Source organism: Indicator indicator, chromosome 26 (assembly GCF_027791375.1).
Source record: "Indicator indicator isolate 239-I01 chromosome 26, UM_Iind_1.1, whole genome shotgun sequence".
Taxonomy (NCBI): domain Eukaryota; kingdom Metazoa; phylum Chordata; class Aves; order Piciformes; family Indicatoridae; genus Indicator; species Indicator indicator.
The window spans coordinates 9,838,610-9,856,841 of NC_072035.1; the positions used below are offsets into that span (position 1 = coordinate 9,838,610).

Genomic DNA, 18,232 nt, shown 5'->3' on the forward strand with positions numbered 1-18,232 from the left:
TAACAAATAGGAGTATTTATCAAGAGTAAGCTGATATAATCTGTAATTATCATTGCACAGATAACCTTTAATTTACCTGGCATATAAAATACAACTATTTTTAGCCTGTGTATATCTAAGTCATAGAATCATAGAATGGTAGGGTTTGGAAGGGGCCTCTGGAGATCATCAAGTTCAACTCCCCTAAAAAGCCCCAGGTCTCTCAGGATTTCCTTATCAGACAGATGTTTCAGTTCCTTTCATTATCCTCATAGCCTCCATTGGACATTTTATAGTATATCCCTGCCCCTGTTGAACTGGGGAGCCCACAACTGGGCCCACTACTCCAGACGTGGTTTTACCAGGGCAGAGTAAAGGAGGCGGAGAACTTCCCTTGACCTGCTGGCCACACTCTTAATGCACCCCAGGAGACCATGAGGGCACACTGCTCTGCATGGATAACTTATTGTCCACCGGGACTCCAAGGTCCTTCTCTTTGGAGCTGCTTTCCTGCAGATCAACCCCGTATCCGTACTGGTGCATTGTGCTGTTCCTCTCCATAAACACATGCAGGACTTCTACAAACCCCTTTGTCTGTAGCATGACATGTGTGATCAATACTGAGAAAAATATCAGAGAGGCTGCAGCAAAGTACTTAATGACCTCCAGTGGAAAAGTTTTAAGAGCTTAAAGCATTTAGTCACCTTCACTGCTCTCAGTAAATCATTGTCTTTCCCTTAGACTGGAAGAGCACAAAGCATATTAATGATTGCTCTTGCTTGAGAATGTCCATGTGTTACTACCCTGCACAGATATTGCTCTGTGCACAGATATTACTCTGTGTCAGAGACCTACAATCACCCAGAACAGCAAAAACCCCAATCATGAATCTCCACCTTAAACACAGCCCCTCAAACTGAAACTTGAGCACTGCAGAAATATTCAAAGCCACTGTTTTGTGAACTCCTGGAACACAGACAAAAATCAGGGAAAAAAAACCCCCAAAACAAACAGATGCTAACAGATTTCACAGAACTAAAAATCAGTCAGATGGCTTGCAACACTTGTAAACACAAATTTCTTGGCAAAAAAATAGTATATTGCTGCTATTTCTTAATAGCTTGTACAAAAGTACTGTCATAACTAATGGTAGGACTGGTGACAACATGAGAAAGTCCTGCAGAGGTATTCATGATCACAAAACCATAGAATGATTGAGGTTGGAAATGACCTCTGGTACTCATCAAGTCCAACCCCCAGCCAGAGTAGGGTCACTTAAGGCAGCTTGCACAGGATGGGTTTTGAATGACTCCAGAGATGGAGACTTCACAACCTCTCTGGGCAGCCTGCTCCAGTGCTCTATCATGTTCAAAGTAAAGAAGTTCGTTCTCATGTTGAAAAGGAACTTCTTATGTTTCATGGTCTATGCTCCAGGAGGAAATGGCATCAAATTACACCAGGAGAGGTTTAGGTTAAACATTTGGAAAAACTTCTATACCAAAAGGGTTCTCAAAGAATAGAACAGGCTGCCCAAGGAAGTGGTTCAATTCCCATCCCTGGATGGGGCTGTCTAGATATGGTGCTCAAGGATACGGCCTGAAACTCTGTCAGGGCAGGTTTAAATTCGGTATTAGGAAAAATTTCTTTCCTGAAAGAATGGTCAGGCACTGGAACAGGCTGCCCAGGGAGATGGTGGAGTCACCATCCCTGGAGGTGTTTTAATGTGGACATGGTGCTTTGGAACATGGTTTAATGGCCATTATGGTCTTAGGTTAATGGTGGGACTCTGTCTTAGAGGTCTTTTCCAACCAACAATTCTAGGATTCTATGATACGGTCTAGTAGTGGCCCTGGCAGAGTTAGATAATGGTTGCACTTGATAACCTCAGAGGCCTCTTCCAGCCAGGGTGATTCTGTGATTCTGTCTTCCAGTTTGTGGCTGTTACCCCTTGTCCTGTCACTGGGTACCACTGACAAAAGACCAGCCCCATCCTCCTGACACCAGCCCTTGAAGTATTTCTAAGCATTGTCTCACTTCTGAGAATAGAGTTTAAAAGGTTTGTGATTTATTTTTTACCTAGTTTGATGTGGACCTTGTCTGTAGGGGTGATGACTGAAGGGTATTGGTTGGTTGTTGGGGGAGGTGTCAGGCCTGTGTTGGTCGGAGAGGCATCCCGAGGGTAGCACACAGCTTCTATGAGGTTTAGCTGCCCATTCCTCTTGACTTTATGGCCAAGCCCATAGACCAGCACTCGAGCCCAGGGAGCTTTATAAAGGGATGAACTAAGAACAGAGCATAAACAGTTTGGTTAGATTTCAATTAGTCACCAAAATCCCAACCCAGTCACAGAGAGATGAAATTCTGTGGTATTTATCCCATCACCTGGAAAGTAAATCTTTGAGAAGAGAAAACTGGGGGGAAAACCAAACCAAACCAAACCAAAAAAAAGACAGCTTTCCCACACTCAAGGTTCACAGAAGCTCAGCAGCTCACCTTCAATCTTTGCTGCCCTTGGCCCCTTAGTTACTTACTCTTTGCGGAATCCAGACTGACTTTCTTTACAGGACACTATCACAAACGCAGCCCCAGGAAAATTAACATCCATATTGACTTTGGATTCAGAAATTGGGAATTCTTCAGCAGGAAATTGTTCTGGTGCCGTCTGTAACACAACATTTCACAATGGAAGTCCCCAAGCAGCACCAGCAAACCACCTCCCTCTTCCTTTTTCAAGTGAAATACAGCATTTAGCATGAGGTCACTTTATTTTAACATGCTTGTGTTTTCAGCATACCCACTATGATCTAACCCACCCAGAGAAACAATCCAGTGAGAGGGACAGGGTAATTGAAGTTAGAATCACACTTCAAGGGCTCCTAGGGAACAAAGGCTCCTCAAAAAGAAAACCAACACTGCTCATAAAAGCTTACTGAATATTTTACCTGCAAAAAGGAGCAGATCTGCTTCGTGAGGTCTAGCAGACTCTCCTCTCCTTGATGCAGTGTCCGAGTAATGGCAACAGTCAGCCACTCTCTGATGGCTTGGGAATTGCCCTGGTAGAACAGGTCAGTGGCAGCACAGTTCTGGGAGTGGACACAGTGTTGCAGGGACTGGGCCAGCAGAATAGAACTTGAACTGATGGTTCCATCTGCAATAACAAGTGAGATATGACAAATGTGGAGATGGCTTTGATGTGTTTATGTAGCCTGTGAAACACAGTGGAAAGAGAAGTTTCAAAACACTTGGAAGATGACAAGCCTCTATTCTCACTCTTGAGCAAGTGTAAAGGCCAGCAGTGGAAAGGATCCACCCAAGACCTGCACCCTAGCTGGTTTTAGATGGGATGGTTGCATCCACCTGGGTTGGTTGCAGATGGCATGGCTTTCTAAATGCCAGCTGTGTTCTTGACATCCACAGAGCTGTGGGTTGACAGCTGCCTCTTTGTCCCATGTCTCAAGGCAGCCATACTGCAATTTACTGAGTAAGTACAACAAGGACAAGTGACCAGAAGCACTCTCTCTTCCCCCAGCACTCTAGATGAGGTAAAAGCAGCTTTATCTGTCCTCAAGCTTTCTCCCTTTATGAACAAGAGAGATGCTGGGTGGCCTCGAGTGGGTCACAAGCCCCAGCATCTCATGGCTGTCATTCTGGAGCTCATGGGAGCAGTCAAAGACAAAGTGCAGCACACAAAGGAGCGGGTAGTTGACCAAAATGCCAGTTTGGGAATTGTTTGTATTAGCAGGACTTGGATGAAGCATGTTTTAAAGAGGAAAAAACTAAAGAAAAGCTTGTAAAACTCTTCTCAAAGCCATGCAAAGTCGTGCTGTACTCTGCCAGAGGATCTTGTACAACACAGCATCTGTTAGAGGTAGCGAAATTTCAAGGTAACTGGAGGAGGGACCAGGTCTCTTTCCAAGGGTAGATAATGACTTTCAGTTATTAATGGCTTGTATTTAGCACTTCCTCCTTCCTCCATATGCTCCAGCTAGGTTACACACATTTCTCTGCATGCAGAACAGCTTTGTCACGGTAATTGTCTTTGTTAACACTCACTTGAATTAGGCAAAGATTCTTTTCCATGATTCAGCACATACATTCTCTAACCAGAGCTGTGAGTCCAGTAGGAAAAGGACAAACCACTTTGTGAAACGAAGAAGAGTTGAATTTTGAAAACTGAGACTCAACTGGCATTTAGTTTTACTACCCTGGATTTGAACTAGAAAATGTTCTCAGTTCCTTACAAGTATCCCACATGGAAACTTCCCCCCGCCCCCCACTAACAGAAGACCACCAATGCCTAAGGGACAGGGGCACTGAATGGAGTCTTCAGAGAATCTGAACCCTCCTGGAACAGGCTGCCTGTCAGGTGTGATTGCCCAGGGAGGCAGTCGACTCCCCATCACTGAAGACAGTCATGGTGAGGCTTGAGAGGGCTCTGGGCAAACTGATCTAGTTGAGAACGTCCCTGCTTACTGCAGAGGGGCTTGGACTAGATGACCTTTAGAGGTCTCTTCCAACCCAGACCCTTCTATCATTCTTCAGAACTTTTAATTAGATCATTAGCATGAATTTCTATTTAGTTTCACTAAGGTCAGGAGTCCATCAAGACATTTCTTCAAACCCCATCATTATTAACTAATTAATCAGTAAGTGCCAAATTAATCTGAGGCTGGTTTTCTTGTTGGTGGGTTTTTTTTGATTTTCCTCTTCAGAAAACAATTAGCCAAACAAGAGCTGTGACAAAACCAGTGTTTACCAGGAAGAGGTGGTGCAAGAAGTTGGTTGGAGAGCAACTGGAGGTGCTCCAGGGTGATATCACGGATAGCAGGAATGTGGAAGAGCCGAGTAAACATGTGTGGAGATTTGGGAGCAAAAATATTGAGGAGAGCCATGCGGCAGTAGAGCTTGGCCAGAGATGCTTCACTTCGCAAAAGCTCTCTAGAAAACACAAACATCAAAACAGAAAATTGCTTCACTAAGGCTTAAAATGAGCCACATCCAACAACCTGTGCCTATGATCCTTTTAAATCATTAAGTAGACCCAAATCTTTCTTACTCACTTCAGACAGCACTCAGCCCATTGAATTCTGGTACCGAATTAAGGCACCTGAATTAGAAGGCAGTTCTTCACAAGAGTTCTGGAGCCTTTAGGTATCAACTGACTGATGGCTGAGAGACTTGGGCTGTTTAATCTGGAGAAGACTGAGAAGGGATCTTACTAATGTTTATAAATATCTGAAGGGTCCATCAGGAAGGTGCCAGACTTTTCAGTGGTGTCCTGTGTGATAGGACAAAGGGCAATGGATACAAACTGGAACCCAGGAAATTCTACCTCAGCATGAGGAAAAACTTCTTTACTTTGAGGATGCTGGAGCAGGCTGCCCAGAGAGGTTGTAGAGTCTCCTTCTCTGGAGACTTTCAAGACCCATTTGGGTGTGTTTCTGTGAGACCTGCCCTAGGTGATCCTGCTTTGGCTGAGGGGTTGAACTGAATGATCTTCAGAGGTCCCTTCCAACTCCTACCATTCTATGATTCTATGATGGTACAAGAAGCTTAAACTGCTAGACTAGTATGTAGGTAAATGACTAAGTACATGACTAGGTAAAATCCTTCAAACAAGATAATTGCAACAGATTTCCTTTATTAAAAAACAAAACAAAACAAACCCACTACCAATTAAAACACAAAGACTTAATAAAGCTTTGTCAGTTTTAATTCAACCACAGTGAGATTCAGCAGTTCATTACTGCTCAAAACAAGGCTGCAGTAGGTCACTGCACTATAGGTGCACTACACGATAGGAAATGCTACAGATCAAGACAGATGACACAAATGCTTACCATCTGCATTTCTTACCTGTGAATTTGGATGTTGGTGTTATCCAGGGTAACCAATCCATTGGTTGCAGTTCTCCTATAGCCAGCAGGTGGCCTTTCTAACATGTCAATAGGATACCAGTATCTCACCAGAACTCCTTCACTTCTGAGGTAGGTCTCTACTTGTACCAATTCATTTACCTGGGACACCCAAACCAACACAATCAATAAATACAGTAATAACAATATTTTTCCCCCCTTCAAAATGAGCATCAAATCAGCATTCTAGGCAGTTTCATACACTTAATCATATGTGCTTTCAGAGGTGTGATGGTGAAACATCAAAGCACTCCCCATGTGTGATTACTCACCGAATCAACATCCAGAACAACACCATGAAGACCAAACGTCTTCAACATCCCACGAATAGCAAACTTGGGTAAGGCTGTTCCAACAGCATTACTGGTAACGTTGTTACTGTCAGGAGAACGTGTCACCACTGTGAGACCTGCTTAGAAAGGGACAACACAATGTTTAAGGTACAGCATCTCCCTCAGATGGACAATTTAAGCAGTAGGATCCCAAGTACCAGAGCCCCTTAGCTTTTATTTGCCCCCTCAAGGTACTTGTTGCTGACCTTACCTTTTCGTACTTTATCAATCGTAAATTTGTTTGCTTCATCCTTGATGTCCTCAATAGTAGGGAGGTAGAGGTCTCTTGGGATGCCACCATTTTCCTCATAGAGGAATTCTACAGTTTGCCTTGCTATATCAACCATACCTGGCAGACAGAAGGAATTCAGTTTATAGACAGAAGGTGGTTATTTTCCCCAGCCACTTGAAAGAAGTTCTTATTAACATCACAGGCAATCAAACGATAGCAAGGGGACGGAGCTTCCTAAGAGACAACTGTATGCTTCTCATTAGGGCTCTGAATTACAGTGTCACAGAATGGTAGGGGTTGGAAAGGACCTCTGGAAATCATCCAGTCCAAACCTGCTGTCAAGGCAGGGTCACCTAGAGAAGGTCACACAGGATTGTGTCCACATGGGTTTGGAACGTCTCCAGAGATGGAGACCCTTACCACTGCTCCGGGCAGCCTGCTCCAGTGACCCCTCAGCCTTAAAGAAGTTTAGATGGAACTTCTTATGTTCAAGTTTGTGTCCATTACCCCTTGTCCTGTCCTGAAAAGCGCCTGGTCCCACCCTCCTGACATCCACCCTTGAAGTATTGATCAGCACTGATGAGAACCCCCCTCAGTCTGATCCTTTCCAGAGTCTGATCTTTTCCAGACTAAATGGCCCCAATTCTCTCAGTCTTTCCTCATGACAGAAATGCTCCAGTCCCCTCAGCATCTTTGTAGCCCTTTGCTGTATCTTCTCCAGCAAGTCCCTGTTCTTCTTGGGCCCAGAACTGGACCCAGTACTCCAGATGTGACCTCACCAGGGCAGAGTACAGGGGGAGAAGAACCTCCCTCAACCTGCTGGCCACACTTCTTTTATGCACCTCAGGATGCTTTGCTCTTACTGTGACTTTCCCACAAACAGGTTGTCTCGCCAGAACTGCATTGGTTTACAAATCCTTCCCTTATTAAAGAGTTCCTCAGAAGTTCTGCCATTCATTTAGTCATAGATACAAAATGCATCTAGATAATTTCTATTATTCCAAAGTATTTCTGTGTTCACATCACAACAAATTCTGCCACTATTTCTGAAGCCGTGTTCCCTGTTTAAATAGTCCAACTTCAGTAAAACTGAAGAAGAAAAATCGTGACCTCAAACCAATTCTAGCACTTGACAAAAACAGCAATTGTTTTTTTTTTTCCCCCTTTAAATTTTCCAGGACCAAAGAGAGTGAAATAGAAAAGACAGACAGGTGTGATCTTCACACAGCACATCATATTAAACAAAATGCATGGAAAGAAACACAGCCATACCTAACTGTAAAGCTCCTTTAATCTGGTCCAGCCCAGATTTCCTCTCGGCCTCATTACGGAATCTTCTTCTAATCGTAGGGAAAACTTTGGTTTCCCAGGCTTTAACCAACAGGGCATAGTGATCCTCCTACAAAGACAAAAGCTATTTAGAACACCAAGAAAAAAGAAAATTCAACATCTGTCACTTCCTTAAGGAAGCAGGGAAAACTCTTGTGTGGATTACAAGATCCGCATTTAGACCTTAAGTTACAGCAGGAACAGCTTGTAATTTGCTCACCCTGGGAATATCATCATCGTCATCATCATCGCTCTCATCATCGGCAATGGGAGGGGGATGAGGATCAGGGCCTGATGTGATGAAGTTCTCATAGCTTAGTTCCATTTTATAGTGGCAAGATGTGTCACTGTCATACTCTGCAAAACACAGGCAAGAAATAACGAGATCATGATGCCCTAGAAGGCACAAAAATATTGCAGGAGGTTTTGCAGCTACATTGTACTCCAAGGTCTGGAGTCAATCTGTGGAAGTGTAACCCATTCTGACACAGTGTATCCAAGTGGCTGATCCCATCAGCATCTTCTTGTGTTCAAAGCCCTGGTAATTTCTCATTGCTGCATTCATTCAGAGTAATTTGTGCAATCATACAACGGAAGACTAAAACAGATTTTTATAATTGCCTTGCCTAAAATTAAATCAGCACGTATTTGACAACACTGAGAACCAGAGAGGATAAATATTCTTGAGTAAAGTCCCATAAAGGAAAACTAAGATTGTGACAAGAAGGTCTGTTCTTGAAGACAAACAAAATAATCTTTGCTGTATTGAAGCACATGAAACCATAGAATCATTTTGGTTGGAAAAGCCCTTTAAGACCATCCAGTCCAACCATTCTCTAAATCTACCAAGTCTGGTGCTAAACTATGTCCCTCAGCACCACAAGTCTGTGTCTTTTAAACACCTCCAGGGATACGGATTCGACCACCTCTGTGGAGAGCCTGCTGCAGTGTTTGAGAACCCTTTCAGTGAAGAAGTTCCTTCTAATATGCCTGAAAGAGTGGTCAAGCATCAGAACAGGCTGCCCAGGGAGGTGGCAGAGTCACCATCCCTGGAGATGTTCAAGAAATGTGTGGACATGGCACTTGAGGACATGATTTAAGAGCCATGGTGGCGTTGGGTTGATGGTTGGACTCAGTATTAGGAAGGCTTTTCCACCAGAGCAACTCTGTGTTCTGATTCTATGAATATCCAACCTAAACATTCCCTGGTGCAACCTGAGGCTACTTCCTCTTTCCAAAGCCCTGTACTGCTTTACTTAACCAGCCAGTACTTAAGGACTGAGCCAGGATGCACTTAAAACCTATTGAATTGATTGGGATTTCTCCTGAAAGAGCTTTAAAATAAACATTAATCATCACATTACGTTGTTGAGCCGTAGCAACAGCAGCAATCCTACAAGGAGGTCCATGGGTGCCAGGATCAGAAGCTATGCTGGTGCCAGCGTCGTTATCACTGTCAGAGGCCATGGCAAAAGGCAAGGCTTCAAAGTTGGCGCTGATTTCCTCCGCCAGGTCAATGCAGAGATCAGCAGCGTTCCTGTGAGCCTGTCCCTCAGCATAGGCAAACTGGCGAGACCCGAAGTTAGCCCTGACTTTGGTGTTCTGGAAGAGATGCAGATAAAAGCCCTGAGATGAGTTGTGCATGGGTTTGATCTTTCTCTTTTGACAGGCTGATGACATCTCCAGGCCATTTGGGTTTACCCAGCATCACCTGCTATAAACCAGGATGCAGCAGGGAAAGTATTGAGCTTTGAACTTGACTGTTTCTCTACCTTAAGATATTCGAGATACAGCACACTTCTAGCTGGTATGCTTTGAAGTAAGGTCACTACTGGGAAGGAATACTAACAGAATAGCACAGAGTAATGGCACTTCATCAAGCCAGCAGCATGTTAGTGTCCAGGAAAAGCTCAAAATAATGATGAAACATTCATGTGACAGGGAAGGGAAATGGAATACCTCAAATTAACTTAATAAAGGTCAATGCTATCACTCTGCTTTTTATAGCTAAGTAATATATACTTAGGGCTAATACTTTCTATAGAATGTTTTTAGTATTTCTGAACAAACGTCTATCTAGCAATGTAGTTCTGTTTCAAAACTTGCCTTTTTCTGAATGTGGACAACTGGCCACATTCCACCAGAAACATCTTCTAGATAAGGCCCAAGTCGCTGCCCACAGTAGGTAAAATAAACTCTGCCCTTAGCTGGCTGCCCTGGTGGGGGTGGAGTTCCTTCTGTTCTCTCCCATCCAATTCCTGCTACATCACCTGTACAAAGATAGAAGCATCAAAAGAAAAGCATGGATTGAATCTGTTTTCTCATCTGCTGTTTCCCTTTGATTTAGAGAATTTTCTGGTTGACCAGATAAGCCAGTTAGCTGTGCTCTTACATACCAGGAGAAAGGGTCACATCCAGCCTCACACTCTTCCACTGCAGCAAGCTGGAGCCATTGTAATGCACTGCTCGCCCGTTGCTGAGAAGTAAGACAAGAAGAAGATTAAGAGCACTGAAGAAATGAGGGTTGCAACCAGCTGAAGCCTTGGTAGCTGTGACACTGACAAAAGGCCACTGAACTCTCCTTATTTTGATAGATATTCTAACTCCACCCTTTAACAATTCAATTAAAACATGGTGTCTGCTACAGTGTGCTCACAACACTCCTCCCCAAGGAGCTTAGAGGCAAGACTATGATTTTGGATGTACATCTTCAACATACTTGTGGAAGAGGCAGGTGCCCACTGGGTTTGTCCAAGCACCATCCCTTTTTTCAGCTTCTGTAGCAAATCCAAATGAAACTATAGGTCCAGTGTCATCATCTGTATCTCCATAAGAAACTATTTCAATTTCCCAGTAGAACGATGGTGCCTAGAAATAAAAAATCGTATTTATTTTTATAAAAATAATTACAAAACATATGTAAACAAAAAGAATTGTTTTTCTTTTCCTGCACTATTGAATATTCAGTGATAGAATGAGAGGGAATGCATCTCAACTGGAAGAGGGGAGATTTAGACTGGGTATTAAGAAGAAATTCTTTACAGCGAGAGTGGTGAGACACTGGAACAGGTTGCCCAGGAAGGTTGTGGAGGTGTTCAAAGCCAGGTTGGATGGGGCCTTGAGCAACCTGGTCTAGTGGAAGGTGTCTCTAGCTGGGGGTTGGAAGTAGATATCTTGAAGGTCCCTTCCAAGCCAAACCATTCTGTGGTTCTATAATTCAATGACACAAGCTGTTGTGCAGTTGTGAGTTCTTACCTGTACAGGTACTGGTGATGTGGCATAGATAAAGGTGCCCCGAGGAAGTCCCCCACCGGCACTAGGATCAGCCAAAAAAGTCACAGCAGTGAGATGTGATGAGAACATGCAGGCTCGCACAGGGGGAAACACTCTGGATGGGCTCCATGTGATTTCTTTGGGCTACAAACAGGAACAGAGTATTTTATTCTACCAGTTACAACTGACATCATCTACTGAAATCTAATGACACACTCTTAATGAAGTGCACATTAAAATACAGCACATGCAACCGTAACAACTGCAATCACAACAAATCACATCCCATTACACAAGTTCACACTAAATTACAACATTTAAATAAGAATCCAACCACTTTGGCTCCAACACCACAGGCAGAAGACCTTCTGCAGTCAGTGGCTGGGCAGAAGACTCAGCCCTGTTTCTGTGCTCACCTGTCTCCTGTCTGCTTGGAGAGGAGGAGGGGGAGGTCGAGCACAGTCACGATACAACATTCGTAACCTCTCACACTGCATTTCTACCACGAGAAGCCTCTCCCCTGGAACAACAAACCAAAGCATGTCATGAGGTGTCAGGCAAAACTACTCGAGTTCAACAATGCAACCTTTGTACCAATAAATAAAACTGCAGATGTCATCATTGTTGCCAGAGATCAAACAGACTTACTTAGCTAGTCAATAAAACCAAAGGCAAAATCTAATGGCTACAAACAATTGCTTTCCTCATCTTCGGTTTATATTTGGTTAGCAAAGGCATTGTTATGTTAATTAGCGTAACAAGATAATTTTCGTGAGTTTATGACTAGCAAAAGCAGAAAGTTAAAAGAATTTATGCCTACTGTAAAAAAAAAAACAATCGGTGCACTGGAGATGATACTGAAATCCACTTGGTTCTCACCCTAACCTCTCCTCCAGTGAAAGGCTCTGACATGTTCCTAAAACCTGCCCTTGAACTAGGACTTCTGCTGGGCTTATTACTTATCCTTAGACAAGAGGGAAGGAAAACAAGAGCTCAGTGATAAGCAAAATAAAGCACTGCAATTAATAAAAACAAACAAACCAGGAAAGAGGTCATAAAAAGAAAACACACACAGTTAAGGAATCATTGAAGTTCGAAAAGACCTCTAAGATCGAGTCCAACATTAACCCAGCACTGCCAGGTCACCACTAAACCATGTTCCTCAGCATACATCTACAAGGCCTACAGGGATGGAGACTCCACCACTGCCCTGGGCAGGCTGGGCCAGGGCTTAACCACTCTTCCAGGGAAGAAATTTTTCCTAATATCCAACCTAAACCTCCCCTGGTGCAACTTGAGGTCTCTTCCTCTTGTTCTATTGCTTGCTGGGAGAAGACCTCACCTGGCTCCAACCTCCTTCCAGAGAGTTGTAGAGAGTAATGAGGTCTCCCCTCAGCCTCCTTTTCTCCAGGCTGAATGACCTCAGGTCCCTCAGCTGCTCCTCACCAGCCCTGTTCTCCAGACCCTTCACCAGCTTTGCTGCCCTTCAATAGGCAGGCTCCAGCCCTTCAATATTCTTCTTGGAGTAACTGCCCCAAAACTGAATCCAGTATTTGAGGTGTGGCCTCACCAGTGCTGAGTACAGAGGGATGATCCCTGCCCTAGTCCTCTAGACCTGTTGGCCACACCTCTGCTGACATAAGCCAGGACACTGCTTGCCTTCTTGGCCACCTGGGCACACACTAGCTCATGTTCAGCCATAGAAATGGCAACATCAAGGAATACAGAGCAGGTTACACTGGAAGCAAGAAAAGCAGAGAGGGTTCAGAAGCATGGCAGTAAACAACTAGTCCCAGAAGATGCTTCTTCCGTGATGCATAGACTAATCCTGTTCTGATGTAAAGTTTATTTCTAATGTTTCAAATGAGTTAGTCTAATCATTAGCTACTCTTTAGTTAAGAGCTCTGCAGCTACGACAAGACATGATGTACTGTGCTAGCTACCAGCCTGTATGCAGCTGGAGGACAAAACACTGAAATGGTTTTGAAAGCTCTTTTGTCTCTGAACTGAATACAACAATGGAGATGTAAGAACAATGTGAACACCTACCAGGGCTGCACTCCTGTGCTACCAAATTAAGAACTTCTACAGCGGCTGGACACTGTTGAATGAATTCTTCACAGAAAGAGCTGTCTTCTAACAGCTGAGCCATCACCAGGCATGCTCTTAATGGAAAAAGAACACATTGAAAGCATTACAAAAGCATGTGATGCATTCAAAACTGCCTTTACATGTATTCAATTCAAGTCTGTTTGAAAAGCTGGATCTCTTTCTTTGTCTGGTTGCTTTAGCTGTCCATTAGAACTTCCACAAGGCCAGCTTTCCTCTGCTTCAGAACATCTACATATATGAAGCATTTGCTCAAAGCACTGCCAGGGTTACAGGGGGCATTTTAGTGCTTGTTTTAATTACATTGAGTGTCTGAATGTTGTTAAGGAGGCAAATAAGAGATTCTGCACTGTCCCCTGCTATCATATGTCAATACCCACAGAGGAAGAAAACAGGAACCTACATAACTTTCTTCAACATTTGTCCATGGTATCAAAAGAGACTGGGGTGCTGCAGAACCACAGACTCACCTGGTTCTTATTTCAGCAAGAAGCCGGACCACTGCCATTACTGGAGTTGAGCCATCTCCTGTTGCAGGAAGCGAGGTGTGAATAGATAGACTTCCCTCCTGAGGGAGCAACATGGACTGGACTGCCTGTACTACCTTCTCAGTAATGGACAGTTTATGAAGAGGCAATGCCTGATGGTGGGGGGGCATGGTAAAAAGTTAAATTCAAGTAGTTAGTTTCTAAGAAATGAGGGTATTTTATTACCTGGAGTTAATTCTCATTTTGTATTAGCACAAAACCAGCACTAAACACCAATCAAAAAAAAAAAAACAAACCCAAACCCAAAACCATACCCCCAAACCAGCAACAAACCCCCCAAAACCCAACACAGTATGAAATGGAACATCTTTAACCACCAAAAAGTGAATAACCACATTAATGGAATGATAACTTAAATAGATATTGTTAAGATATGTTTAAAATGAGGCAAACTTTACAGATAATCTTTAATCCAAGATGAAACAGACTTTTTACTTGCTGTAGATTAACTGCCAGTATGCTGTGCCCAAAAAAAAAAAAAAAATTAATTAACATTAGATTCTTAAAATTACCATACCTCAGATCTTGGAACACAGAGCCTAGATAATGGAATAGTTAATGTGTCTGATGCTTGTGAGGTCTTTCTACTGTCTATACTGGTGGGTGGAAATTTGACCGTTGCTATACCTTCTTGTTCATTAATAGATGCCACAACTCCAATGCTTCCTGCTATTCCTTTACCTAAAACCTACAACCAAAGAAGGTCAGCATAAGATTGAAAGCTTTACAAACAGGGAACACTAAATGTTTAACAGCACAGGCCAGCTGGACACACAGAGCTGGGTGTTTTGGGAAAGAGGGTTATCAAAGACCAGAACAGGCTGCCCAGGGAAGTGGTTGAATCATCGTCTTTGGATGTACTTAAAAGCTGTCTAGATATGGTGCTCAAGGATATGGTGCAGTGGTGGCCCTGGCAGAGTTAGATAATGGTTGGACTTGATCTTGAAGGTCTTTTTCCAACCACCATGATTCTGTGATAGCAGTCAGTGGATGTCATATATCTTGACTTCAGTAAAGCTTCTGATACAGTCTCCCATAACATCCTCATAGAAAAGCTCAGGAGATGTGGCATAGATGGCTGGTCTGTGAGATGGATTGCAAACTGGCTCCACAACAGAGTTCAGAGGGTCGTCATCAATGGCACAGAGTCAACTTGGAGGCCTGTGGCAAGTGGTGTCCCCCAGGGATCGGTACTGGGTCCAGTTATGTTCAATATCTTTATCAACAACATGGATGAGGGCATTGAGTGCACCCTCAGCAAGTTTGCTGATGATACAAAACTGAGGGGACTGGCTGACACCCCATCAGGCTGTGCAGCCATCCAACATGACCTGGACAGGCTGGAGAGATGGGTGCAGGCAAACCTCAGGAAGTTTAATAAGGAAAAGTGCAGGGTCCTACATCTGGGGAGAAGTAACAACAGGCACCACTACAGGTTGGGGGCTGCCCTGCTGGAAAGCAGCTCCACAGAGAAAGACCTTGGAGTGCTGGTGGACAGGAAGTTCTCCATGGAACAACACTGTGCCCTTGTGGGCAAGAGAGCCAATGGGATCCTGGGATGTATCAAGAAACGTGTGTCCAGCAGGTCGAGGGAAGTTCTTCTACCTCTCTACTCTGTCCTGGTGAGGCCACACCTGGAATCCTGTGTCCAGTTTTGGGCTCCCCAGTTCAAGAGAGACAGAGACCTGCTGGAGAGAATCCAATGGAGAGCCACGAGGATACTTAGGGGACTTGAGTATCTTCCCTGTGAAGAGAGACTGAGAGCCCTGGGGCTGTTCAGTCTTGAGAAGAGAAGACTGAGAGGGGATCTTATCAATGTCTATAAATATGTGAGGGGTGGGCATCAGGAGGAGGGGGCCAGGCTCTTTTCGGTGGCACACAGTGATAGGACAAGGAACAATGGGTTCAAACTAGAACACAGAAGATTTCACCTCAACATGAGGAGAAACTTCTTTACAGTGAAGGTGACAGAGCCCTGGAACAGGCTGCCCAGGGGGGTTGTGGAGTCTCCTTCTCTAGAGACTTTCAAAACCCACCTGGATGCATTCCTGTATGGACTATCCTAGGTGATCCTGCTTTGGCAGGGGGGTTGGACCTGATGATCTCCTGAGGTCCTTTCCAACCTCTGACACACTGTGAGACTGTAAAGTGTTATTGCAACTACTTCACCCTGCTGCACACTGCCTCATCTGTGTGCCAGTGCAGGCCAAACATCACCAAAAGCACCAATTCTCCTCCAAGACATAAAAAGTGAATGGTGCTGAATTACCTGAACTTCAGAACCTATTTTAATGGTCTCCTTAAAGCCACCCAGAGCACAAAGGGCAGCTACTGCCTGTCGAGCAATTCTCTGAAGTTTGGCCAGTTTCCTTCCACTGCTGCTCCCATTCTCCAAAATGCTCTCTGCATATTTCCCAAGCTGTGGGATGTACATCAGAGCCCGAGACAGAACCTGAAGACAGAAGGAAAAATACCAGAGAATGACTTCAAAGCACGATTCAAACAAAAAAACCAACGCCCCAAGCCTCCAGCCCACACAGTCTCAGAAGAATTATTTTTGTTCTTGAAGAGAATTATATAACTCAGAATCTTCTGAGTCCTGTGAAGTGTGAACACCATCAAAGCTGGCTCCATTCCCTAATAACTTTTAGAATCCCAGAGTTACATAGAGCATCTTAGCTGAAGTCTTCATTCAAGGATTTAGCCTAAGCAAAAGTTGAGGTTCTACATGATTCAGAGGAATGTAAAAGCTGTGCTGTAGTTTCCAGCCAACACTTCAGACCCTCAGAGGTCATGGTGAAGAGAACTGAAGAGCAAGGATAGAATAACAGCCCACAAAGGCAAGATAACTCCCTCAAAGAGCATTATTAATTACTGAATAGATTAACAGGCCAATTACCAAATGGCAACACACTCTCTAACGTTGGATTATTTTTGATTATCTCTTCCACCCTAAGCTATAGGACCTCTACTACGAAGGGCTGCTTCTATGCAGTTACACATCCTGGTTTGAAGTGGTAGAAGTGGTAAATCTGGAGTAACTCGGGAAACTGCTAATAATTAAGCTCTCTTAACTACTCCATACGTGCTTGGTGTACAATATAACCTTCTGTTTCCTTACTTTTTCAGCAGTTGTTGTCCATATCTGAGCTGCATTTGATTCTGGTGCCATCAACAAGCTGTGTAACAAAGCAATCACCTCTGCTGCCATGCTGTTTGCAACATGACCACTAATGAATGGCCTCACAGGATCAGTTCTACATGGAAGAAGAAAGTAATTTTACCCATTAATTTCAAAACAAGAGAAGGAAAAGATGCTCTGTCAGTAACCACCTCCAGGAGGGAAGTTTATGACCTAGATTATTTTCTAGAGTACTACTGGTATGCAGAACTAAAGGATCCAGACTGAGCACAGAACCAGTGACCTACCTGGCAAGCTCAGAATTCCTCTCTCTGCAGATAGATGTTTGTGCAGTCTTCTTTTTGTCCCCAGTGGACAACCCACTGGTAGTTTCTGGATTGACAGTTTCTACGGGTGGCCCAACACTAACTATTAGACCAGACTGTGCCCACTTAGTCGCCTTTCGAAGAGCTGCAGCAGCTTCTTCTGTGATAACTTCACAGCAGCCACTCTGAAAAGAGAAGTGCATTCAGACAAATACTAATGTTAGCTCTACTTGGCCACACTATGTGAGGCATTTAACTCCCCTTCCTCTGCATATGTAAGAGCACTGAGAACACATCAAAACATCCTCCTGGGTGTATTAGTCAGAGTCACAAGACAAAGTCTTTCCGTTGCTTTTTCTCATCTACAGAGGGATCAGAGGTCAATGTGGATTCATTGCCTTTAATATTCCATTCTTAGCTTAACGGTAGAGTTTTAATTCTCTGATCAAAAAGCCACATATGAGCATTTCTGGTGCAAATAAGAACATCCCTGAAAACAGATGTGAAAATTTAATTTAAGTATGTGGCTTAAAATGCCTACCATCACCAGGCATTAAACACTTCAGGAAAGAGAATATAAAAGGGGATTAAACATGATCTACAGTGTTTGGAGGAAACACTGGGTGAAATTCTTTTTCATCATTTACTCCTGGCACTTGCACCCAGAACTGTTTAATGCTAACATCACACACCAAGTTATCTTGCTGAACAGTTCTGTAAATTAAACAAGATGTGGAAAAAAAAAAGGGGGGGGGGCATTTAACATCAGTAAAACCCAAGAATTCTGACTGATGATGGAGCTGCCATGATGTTGAGCAATTCCTTAGTTATTCCTTTGCTTACTTTTGTCATGTCTCGATCCATTTTCACCACTTTCTCCATATTGGCTCCAGTTCCTAGTCGGAATGGACGACCTTCTGAGCTACTATTCGAGTGAAAACAAAACACATTAGCTTGGTTTGCACTGGTGGAAAAAAACAGCTGAACTATACAGTCTGGTTTATGTATTGCATGTGGGTTTATGTTACTTGAAAGCAACCCTTGCAACTGAATTGCTCAACAGCAACA

At 43.7% G+C, this 18,232-nt stretch overlaps 1 protein-coding gene across 2 annotated transcripts in view; it reads right to left on the reverse strand.

Moving 5' to 3' along the window:
• The window catches only part of HECTD4 (HECT domain E3 ubiquitin protein ligase 4), an 89,389-nt gene that overhangs the window by 18,693 nt on the left and 52,464 nt on the right, over positions 1-18,232 (reverse strand). For both annotated transcript variants that reach the window (XM_054392495.1, XM_054392494.1), the window contains exons 38-59: positions 18,008-18,089; positions 17,147-17,349; positions 16,839-16,974; positions 15,987-16,169; positions 14,235-14,405; positions 13,640-13,809; positions 13,110-13,225; positions 11,477-11,580; positions 11,043-11,204; positions 10,507-10,655; positions 10,184-10,263; positions 9,894-10,057; positions 9,152-9,389; positions 8,008-8,144; positions 7,731-7,857; positions 6,438-6,575; positions 6,167-6,303; positions 5,836-5,996; positions 4,736-4,917; positions 2,922-3,127; positions 2,511-2,641; positions 2,056-2,261 (exon numbers count right to left, since the gene is read on the reverse strand). In XM_054392495.1, coding sequence (XP_054248470.1) covers positions 2,056-2,261; positions 2,511-2,641; positions 2,922-3,127; positions 4,736-4,917; positions 5,836-5,996; positions 6,167-6,303; positions 6,438-6,575; positions 7,731-7,857; positions 8,008-8,144; positions 9,152-9,389; positions 9,894-10,057; positions 10,184-10,263; positions 10,507-10,655; positions 11,043-11,204; positions 11,477-11,580; positions 13,110-13,225; positions 13,640-13,809; positions 14,235-14,405; positions 15,987-16,169; positions 16,839-16,974; positions 17,147-17,349; positions 18,008-18,089 — 3,383 coding nt within the window. The remainder of the gene's footprint in view (positions 1-2,055; positions 2,262-2,510; positions 2,642-2,921; positions 3,128-4,735; positions 4,918-5,835; positions 5,997-6,166; positions 6,304-6,437; positions 6,576-7,730; positions 7,858-8,007; positions 8,145-9,151; positions 9,390-9,893; positions 10,058-10,183; positions 10,264-10,506; positions 10,656-11,042; positions 11,205-11,476; positions 11,581-13,109; positions 13,226-13,639; positions 13,810-14,234; positions 14,406-15,986; positions 16,170-16,838; positions 16,975-17,146; positions 17,350-18,007; positions 18,090-18,232) is intronic.